At 39.4% G+C, this 15,223-nt stretch overlaps 2 protein-coding genes across 3 annotated transcripts; one reads left to right on the forward strand and one right to left on the reverse strand.

Annotated features, from left to right (window-relative positions):
* Positions 1 to 99: 99 nt before the first annotated feature.
* On the reverse strand, positions 100 to 8,877 carry usp16 (ubiquitin specific peptidase 16). Of its 2 annotated transcripts, XM_012879598.3 has the most exons (18): positions 8,610 to 8,876; positions 8,401 to 8,468; positions 8,124 to 8,320; positions 7,933 to 8,036; positions 7,720 to 7,832; positions 5,043 to 5,275; positions 4,872 to 4,967; positions 4,642 to 4,772; positions 4,456 to 4,543; positions 3,962 to 4,043; positions 3,762 to 3,853; positions 2,583 to 2,636; positions 2,320 to 2,484; positions 1,543 to 2,209; positions 1,361 to 1,455; positions 1,176 to 1,262; positions 952 to 1,093; positions 100 to 482 (listed from the first exon to the last, which is right to left on the reverse strand). In XM_012879598.3, the coding sequence occupies exons 2-18, from the start codon at positions 8,459 to 8,461 to the stop codon at positions 361 to 363; spliced, it is 2,529 nt and encodes an 842-aa protein (XP_012735052.2). In that variant the 5' UTR covers positions 8,462 to 8,468; positions 8,610 to 8,876; the 3' UTR covers positions 100 to 360. The 2 variants fall into 2 exon arrangements, with proteins under 2 accessions (XP_012735052.2, XP_021180717.2); XM_021325042.2 differs by lacking the exon at positions 2,583 to 2,636 and having other exon boundaries at positions 8,610 to 8,877.
* A 661-nt stretch (positions 8,878 to 9,538) lies between these two features.
* On the forward strand, positions 9,539 to 15,007 carry rwdd2b (RWD domain containing 2B). The gene is made up of 4 exons (XM_012879567.3): positions 9,539 to 9,894; positions 10,107 to 10,174; positions 13,910 to 14,278; positions 14,369 to 15,007. The coding sequence occupies exons 1-4, from the start codon at positions 9,682 to 9,684 to the stop codon at positions 14,619 to 14,621; spliced, it is 903 nt and encodes a 300-aa protein (XP_012735021.2). The 5' UTR covers positions 9,539 to 9,681; the 3' UTR covers positions 14,622 to 15,007.
* Positions 15,008 to 15,223: the final 216 nt, after the last annotated feature.

Genomic DNA, 15,223 nt, shown 5'->3' on the forward strand with positions numbered 1-15,223 from the left:
CTCACTGCGCATGCTCGGCAAAAAAACACACAGCAAAGACCCCACACAGAACATCTTCTCAGGTTTTAATGCTTTTAATTACATGAAAAAAAAAAAAAAAAAAAAAAAAAATCATAAAAATAAACGCCGACATTTACAGATTTTTCATCCCCTGTTGGTTTAGTGAATCATGAGCAGAACTGCTCACATATTCAGCAGAATACCTAAAATATTGAGTTAGTCAAATGAAAAAGTATATGATGTCAAATATCCTTTATGCAAAAATCGATATCATTTCAAAGTCCTGGATAAAATCTCCTGTGCACTGGAGTTGGAGCAGCGTGTTGGTTGGTCTTTCCTGAGTACATAAGCACATTTAAGTTAGAGGATTCTTTCGTAGAAGAGGAGGTAGGCTTGGCAGCTCTGAACTTTACTTTCGCTGACAGGCTGAACGCTCGTATCACTGATATGGAACCAGGATCCTCTAGGACGCTCAGCATCTCCTAAAAGGGAAATCGCTTGTTACCAAATGTAAAACTGCTTACAAAAGTATGGATTTTATAGGGATTTTATGTGCATGACCAACACAAAGTAGCGCATCATTGTGAAGTGGAAAGGGAACGATACATGGTTTAAGGATATTTTATAAATAAAAATCTGAAAAGTGTGGGAGGCATTTGTATTTAGGCCCCAGTGTTGAGTCAATCCTTTCTAGAATCACACAGTTGCTGTGTCTGTTAAAAGGTGTGTGGGCTTGTCTTCTTTTGTCAGTTTCTGAATGAAACTGGAAGTTCTGGATTTTATTTAGGGGTATCAAAATAATTATTTCCTTCCACTTCACAACAGCACCCCGTTTTGTTTCGTTCCATCAAATAAAACCCAAACACTGAATGAAAACTGTTACAAGGTGCTGTGATATTATCACAAAACTATATTATTGTTGTATTGATTACCACATTCAACTGCACCTACCTTGTTTATCATTCGATGAATATTTTGAAGAGTCGGGTCGGACTTTTACATAGGCTGTGTAATGACCTGACCTCATAGTTCCACTGTGCTCTACGATACCATACAGGCTGTACAAAATCTGAGTGTCTCCTTCGGAGATATTCTGTGCGGAAGAACACGTTTGTTAGTCATTTAAAGGCTGCTTGTTTCTACAGCATAAACAATGAAATATTTCCCACACTAACCTTGCATTTGGCTGCACTATAAGGAGCAAGATCCAGAATCAGAGGAAATTGAACATGCCTGTTCACTTTACAAATACTGTACCCATTCTAGAGGGAAAAAAAGACAAAAGCTGTTATTAATTGCCTTAAAAAAACACACACACACACAAAATGAAAGCTTAAACAAACATTTTAAGCTGCCATACCTGCTGAAATCTTTTCAAATGAAGAGTAAGTACAGATGGTGGGGAGGAGATCAACATTTGCTTCAAAGCATCAGTGTAGATGTTCTTTTTGGATCCTGTACCCATCGAAAACAACAATCATTTTTGGATATACACAATTTGGTCAATTTAAAATCATTAATTATTAATGTGCTGCTTTGTACCGCCTGCTTTGTCGTTCTTCCTGTGTCGCTTGGTGCAAGTGACACACAGCAAGCTGTTGTTCAGTGTGAGTGTTTCGACTTCTGTGAACTGAAACAGACATGACTGCACTGAACACTCCTGTTTCTCTGGGGTTGCCCTGGTGGAGAGGGTGTCGAAGGCCAGCTCTGGGTCTTGGCTTATCACTGTATATTCCTTGTCCTCCAGAGCTTCGTCTTCGGTCCCCGAGGCTTGCTCCATGTCATCCGGAGAATCTACGAATGCATCATCCAGCGTCACTTGTTCCAGTTTATTGACCAACTGTGGCTCCAGTTCTCCCTCCAGATCCGCGCTGGACATTTCGTTACACGAAGTGCTGCCATGCGAGTACTGCTCCTCTGACAAGACGGTGAAACGGTTGCTGGCTGACGAGTCGGCCAACGAATCGTTGTCAGTCGCTGAATCTTTGTCCTCCTCTTTCCCCTGCTCGCCATTCTGATCCTGTTCAGACCCACAGAGCGGTTCGGGATCCTGCTCGTGCGATGAGGCGTCCTCGGGCGGCACGCTGTCAGCGTCCCCCGTGCCTTTTGCATCTTCGGTAACATCGGTTTGGTCACCGTTTACGTCGCTTGGAGATGTCAAACTCTCTAAAGTCGGTCTAGTTTCAAGCTTCTGCTGCCGCTTCTGATACTAAGAGACAAGAAACACAATAAGATATTTCAGCTTAGTCTTCACACACCAGAAAGATTCAATATCCCAAAAAATAAGAAAGAAATCCACATTTGTACTCAATGACATACCTTTGCTTGCTTCTTTGCCTGCTTTTTAGCCTTTTTCTGCTGGTACTTGCTGGCCCCAGTCGGGGTGTCATCGTTCCCGCTGGTCAGACCAGGGCTGTTTCTGCCGTCCTGGCTTGATTCACTGGTCTTAGGAACTCCTTTTTTGGGAATTTTCTTTCTGTACGCCTGTAAGAGGATGCCACAAAGAGGCCGAAGCGTGTTTCAACGGAAACCTTTACCAAGATAACTATCAGCACACAGTCAAAAGAGAACACCTGCTTCACCTCGTCAGAGACAGGAAGAGAAAGATCCAGAAACACCTCTGTGACAACGGACACCTAAAGAAACGAGAGCGGTGGCTGTTACTGTGTACAAGTACATGGAAAAGTATATTTTGTCACATTACAATCACAAGCTTGAGTCTGCTTTCTTCAGATTTTGACTTCAGACATTATATAATTAATGAATATTCCTTATGTGTGAAAACGGGTTTGTTGGAGAACATAGCCATACTAGCAGCGTCATTAAGACTAAGGAACATGCCAGAAAAGTCAGGGGTAACGTTGTGGAGAGGTCTGAAGCTATAAAACCAAATCTCAAGCTATGAACTCCTCAAGGACCAATGTTTTATCCACCATCCAAAAAAATGGGAAGAGTATGGCACAACTTCAAGCCTACTAAGAAATGGCTGTTCATCTAAAGTGAACAAAGGCAGACAAGGAGAGCGTTAGTCAGACAAGCAGCCAAGATCTAACGACAGCTCTGGAGAAGCTGTGGTAACACAGTTTATACGGGAGAATCTGTTGACAGGACAAGGAAGATTTATGCACTCCACATCTCTACAGAAAAAGGGCAAAAAAGAGCTATTGTTAATCAAAAATTTTAAGAAGTTCTGCTACGAGATTGTCAAAAGCCATGTAGGAAATAAGAGCAATCATGTTAAAGAAGATCAGATTGAGAAAAGTCAAATGAGACCACAATTCAACTTCTTGGCCTATTCTGCCAAAACATGTCTGGCAGGGAATGTGGACAGTAGATTATCCCAAAGATGCTGTCCCCACTCTAAAACATGGTGGTGGCAGAGGTTAGCTGTGAGGATACTTTTCTTATGCAGCTGGAGGGAAGCTAGTCGGAGTTGATTAGAAGATGGGTGGAGCTACATTTAGGCCAGATTTGAGAACTAGTGTTCAGAGATACTCTTCTTATAATGGGATGTGCAAAGCTGACGGAGACATAGAAAAGACTTGTAGCCGTAGCTGCAGTAAAAGGGGGGTTCTAGGATCCATTGACTCATATTTTGATTCATAAAAACATCGAAAACCATGTATAATATTCCTGTGACTTCCAATTTACTTTGTGTTAGCTAAATCATATGAAATCCAAATAAAACACATGCAGGCTTGCAATCGTACTGTGACAGAGTGTGGAAGAAATGTGGACGAGGTCTGCGCGACGGTACGCACTGTTTTGCACTGCTGGCACATTATGGTGCTGGTCAACTCGCCACCAAAAACCTGGTCCACAAAGTTTTTAGGAACTCCGTTTTTCTCGTACTCTGAAAATAGAACATCACTGTCAAGAGTTTCCTAAAAATGCCGACGACCGGTGAAAACACTCTTTTTGATGCATATGAGACAGACCGCACAAGGTTTAATCGACTTACCTTTGACTACAGCTTTCAGCTTGTCTTCATCTGTGTCTTTACTTGATTGTTTTAAAGTCTCCATTATTCCAGTGCTTACTCTCTGCAGAACATGTTTTGATTGCGAATCATGAAAAAAATAAATCATAAAGAGAACACAATGTAGATGTGAGCCTTATGGTCTGACTTGGTATCTCTTTTGTACCACACAGATGGTACAAAAACTTTACTCTATGAAGATTAACAGGACTTTCAAGCTGCACATTCTTTAATCTCTTTAACTGAGAAAACATACTTATGCATATCTTTTTGCATATTAAGTACAATTATTTTCTATACTTGTACTAAATGTTTGCCAGCATTTTTATAGAAATCTTGAGCATCACTGGTAGCCCAAATTTAATGGACTTTTAGTAATTTCATAACTACTGTGTCTGATGTAACACGGTTTTCAGTGGAAATGTTGCTTCTGGTGTCCCGTACAAAGAGAAATTTGCTGAAAACTGAATGCATACTTTGAGTTCCTCAGCCCTCATCCCATCCAGCAGGTATCGCAGCAGCTCCTGGCTGTCCTGCTGTTGAAATCCTTTAAACCTGGCAGCCCTGCAGAGATTACAGGAAATGGACAACTTCTAATGCACCCAAGGACAGCAATACAAGAAAAGCACAGCACTTCCAACTGAAACAGAAACTGCACGTACTTTTTACAAACTTGTGCGAACAACTCACGGGGCGTCACCACACTCCTGTTGCAGTCCTGGATCTCATTGAGTAGCTTACACATAGCCAATGTAAGAGATCCAGGCTGGTCTAGCTGCACTATTATAGGTTCCTGCACTCAGAATAAATAAATACATTTTATTAAAGACGGTGTCCAAATGGGGAGAGGGCTATGTGATGTATAAAGTGGATAAGCATGGTAAAAACACACCAACTCCAAAGATGCGTCGGGTTTAATGTCGAGATTCATTTTCTCTTGTGCTACTTTGTTGAGAGTTTGTCTCAGGAGCTGAGTTTGAGAGAGATTCTGCGAAGGACAGTGACAAAGATGATTAACGCCGAGCTCGGTCCAGACTGGGATCAGCTAAGGGCCCGACCTCACCTGCAGGACTGCGTTGAAGAAACACGTGTTTCCGAGGTTGCTCAGCCCCTTCACTGGAACGCTGCAACTTTCCTCAGCTGGGTTGTGATTTGGGGATTTTCCAACGTTCTCCTTCTTGACGTTTTTCTTTTGCTTGTTCCTGCCATCGTTGTTCTCCTTGCCCTCATTTTCTTCTGTGTTTACAGTTTTGGTCTCCTGCTTGACTTCCAACGGATCCACGTCTTCTTTCACTCCTAAATAAAAACACAACCAAACACTGGTAATAAAAAGTGCATCTCATTAATTCTATTTGGCTACAAAATGTCTTATCTTCTCTGTCATTCTCTCAGTGAACAACAGAATTGCCTCAACAATTTTTTTTGAAGCCTCCCTTAACGTAATAGGTAAAAAAGACACATGGGCTTATGGAAAGACGCGTAAGCAAAGATGTAGACTTTGCAGCATTCTGACATCTACCCCGTACGATATGTTAATCAAACATTAAATTTAAAAAAAAAAAAACATCACTTGTAAATAAAAAAAACTTTCAAAGGGAACATTAAGAACTGCTTTTGCACAACCATGAACGGATTCAAATGGAACGACAGCTCTATGCCATGTTCAGAATATAAGAGGATAATTACTGTAGAACCACTCTGGCCCTTGGCTTTACAGCTCTTTCCTTTAAAGACAATTTTAGGTGGTGTAGTAACAAGTCTCTGCTCTTTACCTGTATTCTGCAATGTTTGTGTTGTTTGACATGACTCTTTGGTTACCAATATGATTCAGAAACGATTTTTGGTTTGGTGGTGGCTTAAATCCTGAATTTATCATTTCGGTTAAATGGTAAATGACCTGTGCTTGCATAGCGCTTTATCTAGTCCTGAGGACCCTGAAGCACTTCTCTCTACATTCGCCCATTTGCTCACACATTCACACCCTGACGGTGGTGAGCTACGCTGTAGCAACAGCTGCCCTGGGTCAGACTGACCGAGGCGAGGCTGCCCTACAATCTGGGCCGCCGAGCCTTCTGACCACCGGCAGCAGGCAAAGTGGGTGACGTGTCTTGCCCAAGGACACAACGACTAAAACGGTCGGAGCTGGGGTTTGAACCAGCAACCCACTGCATACAAGACAAACCCCTAGCTCTTGTGACCCTGTTAGAGAGAATGTAGTTTATAAGTCCCCTAAACCGACTAATGTAATAAATAACTGCTAAAAACAACAATGCAGCTGTGTAATTTATCATTCACTTACACCTTCAAACTAGGAATTTTGAAGCCATCTAATTTCCCTCATTATCTCCTCTAACGACCAGGTGATGAAAAAAAATACTTGGGCTGGAATGAGATTCTCATGGTGTTCGAACTAATGAACAATTACCACAATTTTATTGCATCACAGTATTTGCACAAAACTCTGAATAAACAAACAATTGTGTTTGTAAACAGTAAACCTTATTATTTCCTGCTACTAATATACTGTTCCTTATATATATATATATATATATATATATATATATATATATATATATATATATATACATATACATATATATATATACATACATATATATACATATACATATATATACATACATATATATATATATATATACATATACACACACATATATATACATATATATATATATATATATATATATATATATATATATATATATATACATACATACATATACACACACACATATATATACATATATATATATATATATATATATATATACATATACACACACACATATATATACATATATATATATATATATATATACACGTATATATACGTATATATTAGATAGATAAATAAACAGATAAATAAAAAAATTAGTATGATAATATATAAATATAAAAATAAAACACCCAATATATTTCGCCCAACTTTTCAAAGGACTATTGCGAAGAATATATACGCAAGTGTTATGGCCTAGTAGTTATAGAGCTGGGCATTTGTGTCTTGGAGAGGCCCCGAAGGTCAGTGGTTCGAAACCCAGTCTGTCACTCTGTCCTGAGCAAGATCCTCGACCACAGATTGCTCCCCACACGCAACCTGTTGTTGGCACACTGTTCCCTAAGGTAAAACTCAGATATACATTTCCCTTCTATGGGACTCTAAAAGCAAATATTTATTTATTTTCTTTCTGCTCGGCTGGTCCATCTGTTTGGGTAGCTGGCTTGCAGTCGGGTGCTTTACAGACACCTGACTGTAATTTGCCGGCTATAATTTTAAAACAGTTACCATGATTAGAGCGATGATTGGCGCTCCTTTAGGTTTATGCACAAGTACCCTTTGTGTTTTCGCAAGGAGCCAAATTTTCAAACAGCCAAACTTCTCTTTAATGTAAGCGATGAAAGAGTGTGACTGCATTAGTTTCAGCCAGCTGACTGACTGTTAGTGTGCAGCAAGGGATGTGGGAGGGTCAGCACTGTGCTCATGCTTCATACCACTGAATGTATTATTTCCACCACAGTGTTATTTCCTGTCACCTGATTGGAAGGAACATGTAGGAATGCTATGAACCAATTTTTTTTGGGAGGTTTTTAAACTGACTTTTTAAGCCACTATACCAGCAACTGTACCCCCAATTCTTAGATGACGTAATCCTGGATGTGCAAACGATAAAATCAGACAAAAAGGAATATATATTTCTACAATACACCCAACTACAGCTTACTTTTCTGTGGTCTCTTCATGGGCTCTGTGGAAATTTGCTTTTTCAGATTGTTCACCAGCTGTGCCAGTTTCCCTGTGCTCGAGTACTGGACCTCATCATCGCATATGTAGCACCTTAAAGAAAAGACAAGGCAAAACAAATAGACAGTTTTGATGATATTAAAGACATTATTTCTGCCTCTGTGTTTAATCGCACACAAAACAACATGCTCACCACACACTCCAGTTGTCCAAACTGACCACCAGGCAATGGGGATCTGACCGAGGAATCTCATAATGCTTAATGGCATGCTGGTTCTCAGAATGCCTGCCACATCCCTTTTGGAAAACGCAGGAATGGGTCAAATCAAAAATATGGAAAATACAGTCAAAAATCAACGCAATAATGGGTTCCTACAAACTCACCCTATGCCCACATTTCAAGCACATCCATATTGCGACCGTTTCATTTTCCTCTTTGGATTCCTCTTGCTCAGTTGAGCTGATGTTTTCTTTATTCTCCTCAGGTTTACAGTCTTGACAATTCAGCCAATCAGAAACTGCAGACAGTTTCTTTATCTGAGTTTGGTCAGTGCCTTTCCTAATATGCCGGCAGGATGGACCTATAAAATAATTAAAAATAAATAGTTTTCGCCAGGTTGATAAATAACCTAAAATGTATATGAATGTGAGATATATTTACCCGTGAGCTCAATGTCCTCATCCTCTCGGAAGCTCCTGTCTTTCCCCCTCTTCTTTCCCATTCTTTACCTGAGCCAATTTAGTGATGCATGTCAAAGACACGTTTTCATAAAGATCAGGCAAGTCTTAACTGTTAATCACGACACGCTGTGAAGTCCATTCAGGAAAAAAAAAAGTATGTGACGGTAAAACTCCTTAAAGTTAACTTACTGTGACAGACGGAGTCTAAAACCTTAGCCGTTTTCAGTTTCGTTTACTTGGTTCAGATGAGCTCCTAAATCCGGACATCATTAACTTCCATTCACGAACAGAGCCAGGAGAGATTACGCCGATCAAAATCCATGTAACCGTTTGCAGTTTGTACAAATCTGGCCGCCGCACGGGCTGATTTGGCTCAAAAAACGTCCGGATCACACACATGCGGCCAGGAGGGGAACAGAAAAGTGACGCTTTTGATAGAAGAATGGAAGGCGCATGAACCACCACATGAACGTCCTGGATCGTACGTGAATGTACGAACATATTGCGAGTGGCATTATTACCCTTTTTTTTTTTTTTTTTTTTTTTTTTTTAATCGACACACAGGAAAAGTCACACTGGTTTTTGAAACTGACCTGATATCATTAAAAAAAGAGTCTTGATATCTGAAATATGTTCTATATGCGAAAAGAAGAATGGATAATCAGGCACTTACAGGCAACAACAACAATACTACTACTACTACTACTACTACTACTACTAATAATAATAATAATAATAATAATAATTATTATTATTATTATTATTATTATTATTATTATTATTATTATTATTATTATACATCTTTGAAAATATTAAACCTGACTTTTAGTCAGGGTTGGCGGTGACTTTTAGAGGTCAACTGTTCATACAGGTTGTATTATTTAATTTTGATTTGGAAATATTGTTAGATTGTATCTCACCAGTACTACTAAGACTACTACTAAATTAAAGTATTGCTTTCTTTATCAAAGTTTTTTATTATTAGAAGAACAATAACTTCTGTGTTTAATTTGGAGAACCTCTTTTCCAGATACAGGCCAACCTGCATTGGTCTTTCCTGCCACTCACAGCATGGCGGCAGCGCTGACCTGACGGCTCGTTTTCAATGAGCAACGAAGTCAGTTCGGCTACTTCCGGTGTGCACCCTTTGGAAGAGTCCGACTTCAGAAGCTCCGCAAGTTAACTAGAAAGTGTTTTGACGATTCGACGTCGGGTTTATTCAACTGTATGTCGACGTTAAAATTAAATTAACCCTTAGAGCATGTCGTACATAGAGTGGGCTGAGTCGCAGCTCGCTGAGGTAGAGCTGCTAACCAGCATGTTTCCCGGTCCGGACGAGCTGGAGCTCACCGACCAGCTGGCTCTGGCTGACCTCAGGAGCTACGTGGAAAAGTCGGTATCTGGTGACAAGCCTCCTCCCTCCAGGCCCCAGTTTTTCATCAAACAGAGGCTGGACTCATCAGGCATGAATGGGGTAACAAGCTCCTCTTTGCCACTTGGCTTTTAACAGTAATATCTGATAATGGCGCACAATGTATCTTTGGTAATATGTCTCTAGTGTACAGTGAACATTCTGTCACCTCATTCAGATACTCACTATCTGCAGTTAGTGATGTATAAAAAGTCATGTATAAAAAGGCTGTTAATTTGACAATTATTTAGTCTTCTATTTCATCTTTTTCTTAGACAGAGTTTATTCTGTCCTGCGCCTATCCGTCTGAATACCCCAGCATGTTACCTGATGTAACAATAAGGTAAGCCTATCTTGTTTTTGTTTAAACGTGTAATTACAAAGCACGCAGATTTGTGACAACATATTTGATGTGCAATACCTTCATTCTGCCTTCACAACCGCAAACCTGACCGTATTTCACCGTGAACTATGTGACCGTGTTGTTTAATGCCACTACAGATGCAGCTGTTCTATGAAGGTGGTAAAAAAAACGTCTGAGCAAACAGACTTAAACACTTCAAAAAGATCACGGTAAAAGCTGAGCGGAAAAGCTTAAAGTAGGGTACAAAAAAGCTTTGGATACTGACAGTCAGAAGTCCAAATACTGCTCTAAGAACAAAACATACCCATAAGTAGTGGATTTGTACCACTAAATTGCATCCAAAATTTGCGTTTTTCAAATATATTGATAATAATACTCTACTTGATCAATTCATTGGTTCTCATGGAAATGTTTAAAGGGGGCATATCTTGCTATATTCACTTTTATTAGCCATTATATGCATTTTGTTGTGTACACAAGGTCTCTTGGAATGCAGACAATCTGAATGCAGTCAGTCTAGGTGCTACGTAGACATCTTTATATTCTGTTTGGCTCATATTTTTCAAGCCATTTAGTTTTTTCTATTCTCTATTACGTTTTATGAACAATTAAGTTACAGTATGTGCTGTGGAACATTTACTAATATGGGGCATTTACTAATTTTGTAAATCCCCCATTTTTGGTGTTTTTCACAGTGATTTCTGTTGTCTAAGCTGAAGGATGCTGAAGCTACAAGTGGATAAGTGAAAATGTTGGGTTTTTGGGTGTATTAACTTACACAATTCATTCGACCACCCCCCAGCATACTACACAAATGGCCAAACTGGGTGGAGTGGAACATTCAGCGACTTAGAAAAGGAAGCGTGTAGCAAAGTGCCTCCTTTGTATTTAAAGAGACCAAAACAAGTTGCTTTCAGATGAACCTCAGAACAGTTGTAAAAGAGGGCCTGTGGGGCAACAGGAACGAGGAATTCAGACCAGGGGTTCGTTCTTCGTACGTTGCTTAAAACATCCAAGATCAAATGAGACATCCAAGATGATTTCATCCGGCTAATCCTGATCCGGCTAACTGGGTTCTTCCAACACACCTGTTGTTTATGATTAGTGTAGCTGGATTGAGTTATCTGAGACAACTGCGCGTTCCTGCGTTTGTTGAAAAGGGAAATGTATCGATAGTAGAAACAATGATCAGCAGCGCTGCTATTGGCTGTTCAGCATGGCCAAAGAATGCCCACAATTTTTCTCTCAAGCAGAACAAGAGCTTTTAATGGAAGGTTATGCCGAATTTGAGTCATTAATTAAAACACCTCAAAATATGTTAAAGCCAGGAGAGAAGGCTGGCAAAAAGTAGCAGACAAATTAATGCTTAAATACTGTCCATGTTAGATGTTTCTATCACTTTCTACAGTATGAATTTTTGCATTTTAATAATTTCATATTTACTTTGTTCTTTTATATCAGAGCCTCCACGGGAGCCACTAGAACATGGGGACAAGTAAAAGTGAAATACAAGAATATTCTACAAAATGGTAGCCTTTAATTATTAAACTGTATTTTAAAAAGCCATTTGTTATGTTAAGAGATCCAAATTTCGGTGTCATTTCTTAGGCACTGAAAGTAAAGAACACGTGCAAACTGGGATTTTTAACAAAAAATTATTTATCTATAAAAAAGTTCTTCTTTTTCCAAGTCATGCACAGCTTGCACGGTCAAAAACTGTATTGTTCCGTATCTAGATAATCCATCCATAGTTTTTTCCTCGACAGGAAGCAAGCCTTTCAAAGTAAAACTAAACTTCACAATAAAATGGCACGAACAAATTTTCTTACTGAATATGATAAAAATAAAAAGCAAACCATCATACAAATGACGTAAACATTTTTTATTTATGGCTCTAACACCACTTTTTCCTCTTTAAAAGCCACTGTTAAATGATGTGTTTGTCTGTTTATAACAGCCACCAAGAAAAATCTTTCTACAATTACACTGTCGCGCTGCGCTAAAGGATCCTGTTTATTGTGCAATACGCGATTAATTCGAAAAACTCTGCAAATTATTCTTGCACCTTCCGCAACAGGTTGCTGTCGTAAAAATGGACATGGATACGACAGACTTCCCATCTCCTCCGCTTATAAAGCTGCGATCTAATCCTGTTTACATTAAATAAGCCTGCTCGCGAGCAGGTTTAAGCTTGCGCACATGTTACTATGACAACAAGTGCAGGAAGTCTTTCGAAGAACCAAACGATCCAAGATCATGCCAAATCGTCAACAATCAAATCCGGCTAACTGAGTTAGCGACGTACGAAGAACGGACCCCAGTTCCACTGGATATCGACCACAGCTCAATGATTTTGATGCGAAAAGGAAGGCATTAAAAAGCAGTCGCCTTAAAAATATCAAAAGTAACATATCTAACTGTCAGTTTTGGGGATTGGCAAACATCTTTGATCAGAGCTTAGCATTTTCAATAAATAACACATTTACTAGCAATAATTGACTTCATAGTAAAGAGAAGCTGTATTGATTGCCCTCTCCCAGTATCAATCTGCTCTGACTGTATTTAAGCTTTTTTGCAAAGAAGCATAGGAAATATCAGTCCTTAGGTGTGCAAAGTTAGCAGAGACTCACTCTAAAAGGTTTGCAGCTGCATTTTCAATTCAATTCAATGTTATTTATATAGCGCCAATTCATGAAACATGCCATCTCAAGGCACTTTCCAAAGTCAAATTCAATCAGATTATACAGATTGGGTCAGATTATACAGATTGGTCAAACATTTCCTATATAAGGGAACCCAGTTGATTGCATTAAAGTCTTGACAAGCAGCATTCACTCCTGGAGAAGCGTAGAGCCACAGGGAGAGTCATCTGCATTGTACATGGCTTTGCTGCAATCCCTCATACTGAGCAAGCATGAAGCGACAGTGGAAAGAAAAACTGCCTATTAACAGGAAGGCAAAACCTCCAGCAGAACCAGACTCGGTATGAACTGTCATCTGCCTCGACCGACTGGGGGTTACAGAAGACAGAGCAGAGACACAACAAGAGAGACAAAAAAGCACAGAAGCACACATTGATCATGTAATTTGTTCTATATTAGATGGTAATAGCGGGTGAACTGTCTTCCCTGGATGATGTCGCAGCTAACAACGCCAGACCAGGTGTACCTTATATGAAGAAAAAAAAACAAAAAAAACTTTGCAGCAACCTTAGATTCAAGTATTGACTGGGGGGGCTTCACACCACACTTTTAGGATTTCTGTTTGTAAAAGCATTTAAAAAAACATGCATTATATTCCTTCCTCTCATGATTACACCCTACTTTGTGTTAGTCTGTCTCATAAAGCTCCAATAAACTGACCATTTTTTCTTTACTCATTAAGGCAAACCTACAAAAGTCTTTTTTATGTTTGGATCTATGATTGCAGATCACTTTACCATAAACATATCTATTTTTTTCATAAAACAAAAAAATAACATATTGCATGCCCAGTTTGTTGTTGAGAAGGTTAAAAAAATTTATCTAAAAATGTTTAGTTTGTCATTAAAAAAACAAAAACAATTGATGACCCTCGGGCACGTTCGACTTGATGATCTTGGCCTATATAGCAAAAGGTTTGTACCCCTCTAGGCCATATTGTATTCTTTTTATTTGGTTTTGTTTTCCAGTATGTTTATTTCTTAATTGATAAAATGCTTTCTTGATGATCTAGGTGTTCAGCCCTTAGCAGGGCCCAGCAAACAGAGATCCAGACAGATCTTAATAAATACCTCATGGGACACTGCCTGGGAGAACTGTGCGTGCTCGCTGCCGTGGACTGGGTGAAAGAAAACCTGGAGCATTTCATTAAGAAGAGCTCATTAGCGGCACCGGCTCCCAAGGTGGAGTCTGCTTCTCCAGCCTCACAAGAGGTGTTTAGCCGACTGTGGATCTACAGTCACCACATCTACAACAAGTCAAAGAGGAAGAACATTCTGGAGTGGTCAAAGGAGTTGGGCCTCTCAGGATTCAGCATGCCCGGCAAGCCTGGCATTGTGTGTGTTGAAGGTCCTCAATCAGCCTGTGAGGAGTTTTGGTCCAGGTAGCTTTTTCTTTATTTTTTTCCGTTGCTATGTTTGCCAACTCTGTAATAGAGCAAAGATTATTTTGTTTATCTCATTTCTCATTTCAGAGTGAAGGTTCTGACATGGAAGAAGATCATGATTCGACACAGAGAGGATGTTACCCTTAATCGCCCAGGCGAGGACGGCGAGAGAGTTGAGAGTATGGACTCCCTGCGCAAATTCACAGGCTTTGAAGAGGCAATGTTTGACCCTCATGGGAACAGAGGCAATCACATGGACCTTGGACAGCTCTACCAGTTCTTAAACGAGAAAGGCTGCTGTGATGTCTTTCAGATTTATTTTGGCATTGAAGGCAGGTAGCAGTCAATGTCAGAGCACAGCTTGTGATTAAAGTCGTATAAATTGACCAGATTTTTGTTTCTTAAAGAATCTTCAATGATAAAAATACACAAGGAATCATTCTTAAATTATAAAGGTTGTGTACTTATTTTATAATAATTTAGTTCTCTCCCTAAAAGAAACTTTAGGATGATGTTTCCTCTAAGGTTTGGTGAGTTTTATTTTATTTTTTTATTTCACTTCTTCAAGTCACACTTTGCCCTATGTGCTTTTGTCTTCAAAAGGCATAAGTGTTTCTATTATGGAGTTTTTAATTGTAATACAAAATAATCAAGAACTGTTTATGGGACGTCTGTGTTCTTTGGAATCGCTTTTCTTCACAAAGAATTAAAATTACAGCAGCCGTTCTTCTTCTTTCATTGATTGCTTCTTGGATTAAACTGTACCGTTCCAAGGTGTGCTTGATTGGCCAGCAAACTGGTCTGCCCTAAAAGCCATGGAGAATCTCTAAGTAAGTAAACTTTTTTTTTACGTGCTTTTTCACAGACAACACCATCACAAAGCGCTGTACAGAAAACCAATAAAATAACTATTAAAGTAATGATAAAAGGGACAATATTAAA

Source organism: Fundulus heteroclitus, chromosome 18 (assembly GCF_011125445.2).
Source record: "Fundulus heteroclitus isolate FHET01 chromosome 18, MU-UCD_Fhet_4.1, whole genome shotgun sequence".
Taxonomy (NCBI): Eukaryota; Metazoa; Chordata; class Actinopteri; order Cyprinodontiformes; family Fundulidae; genus Fundulus; species Fundulus heteroclitus.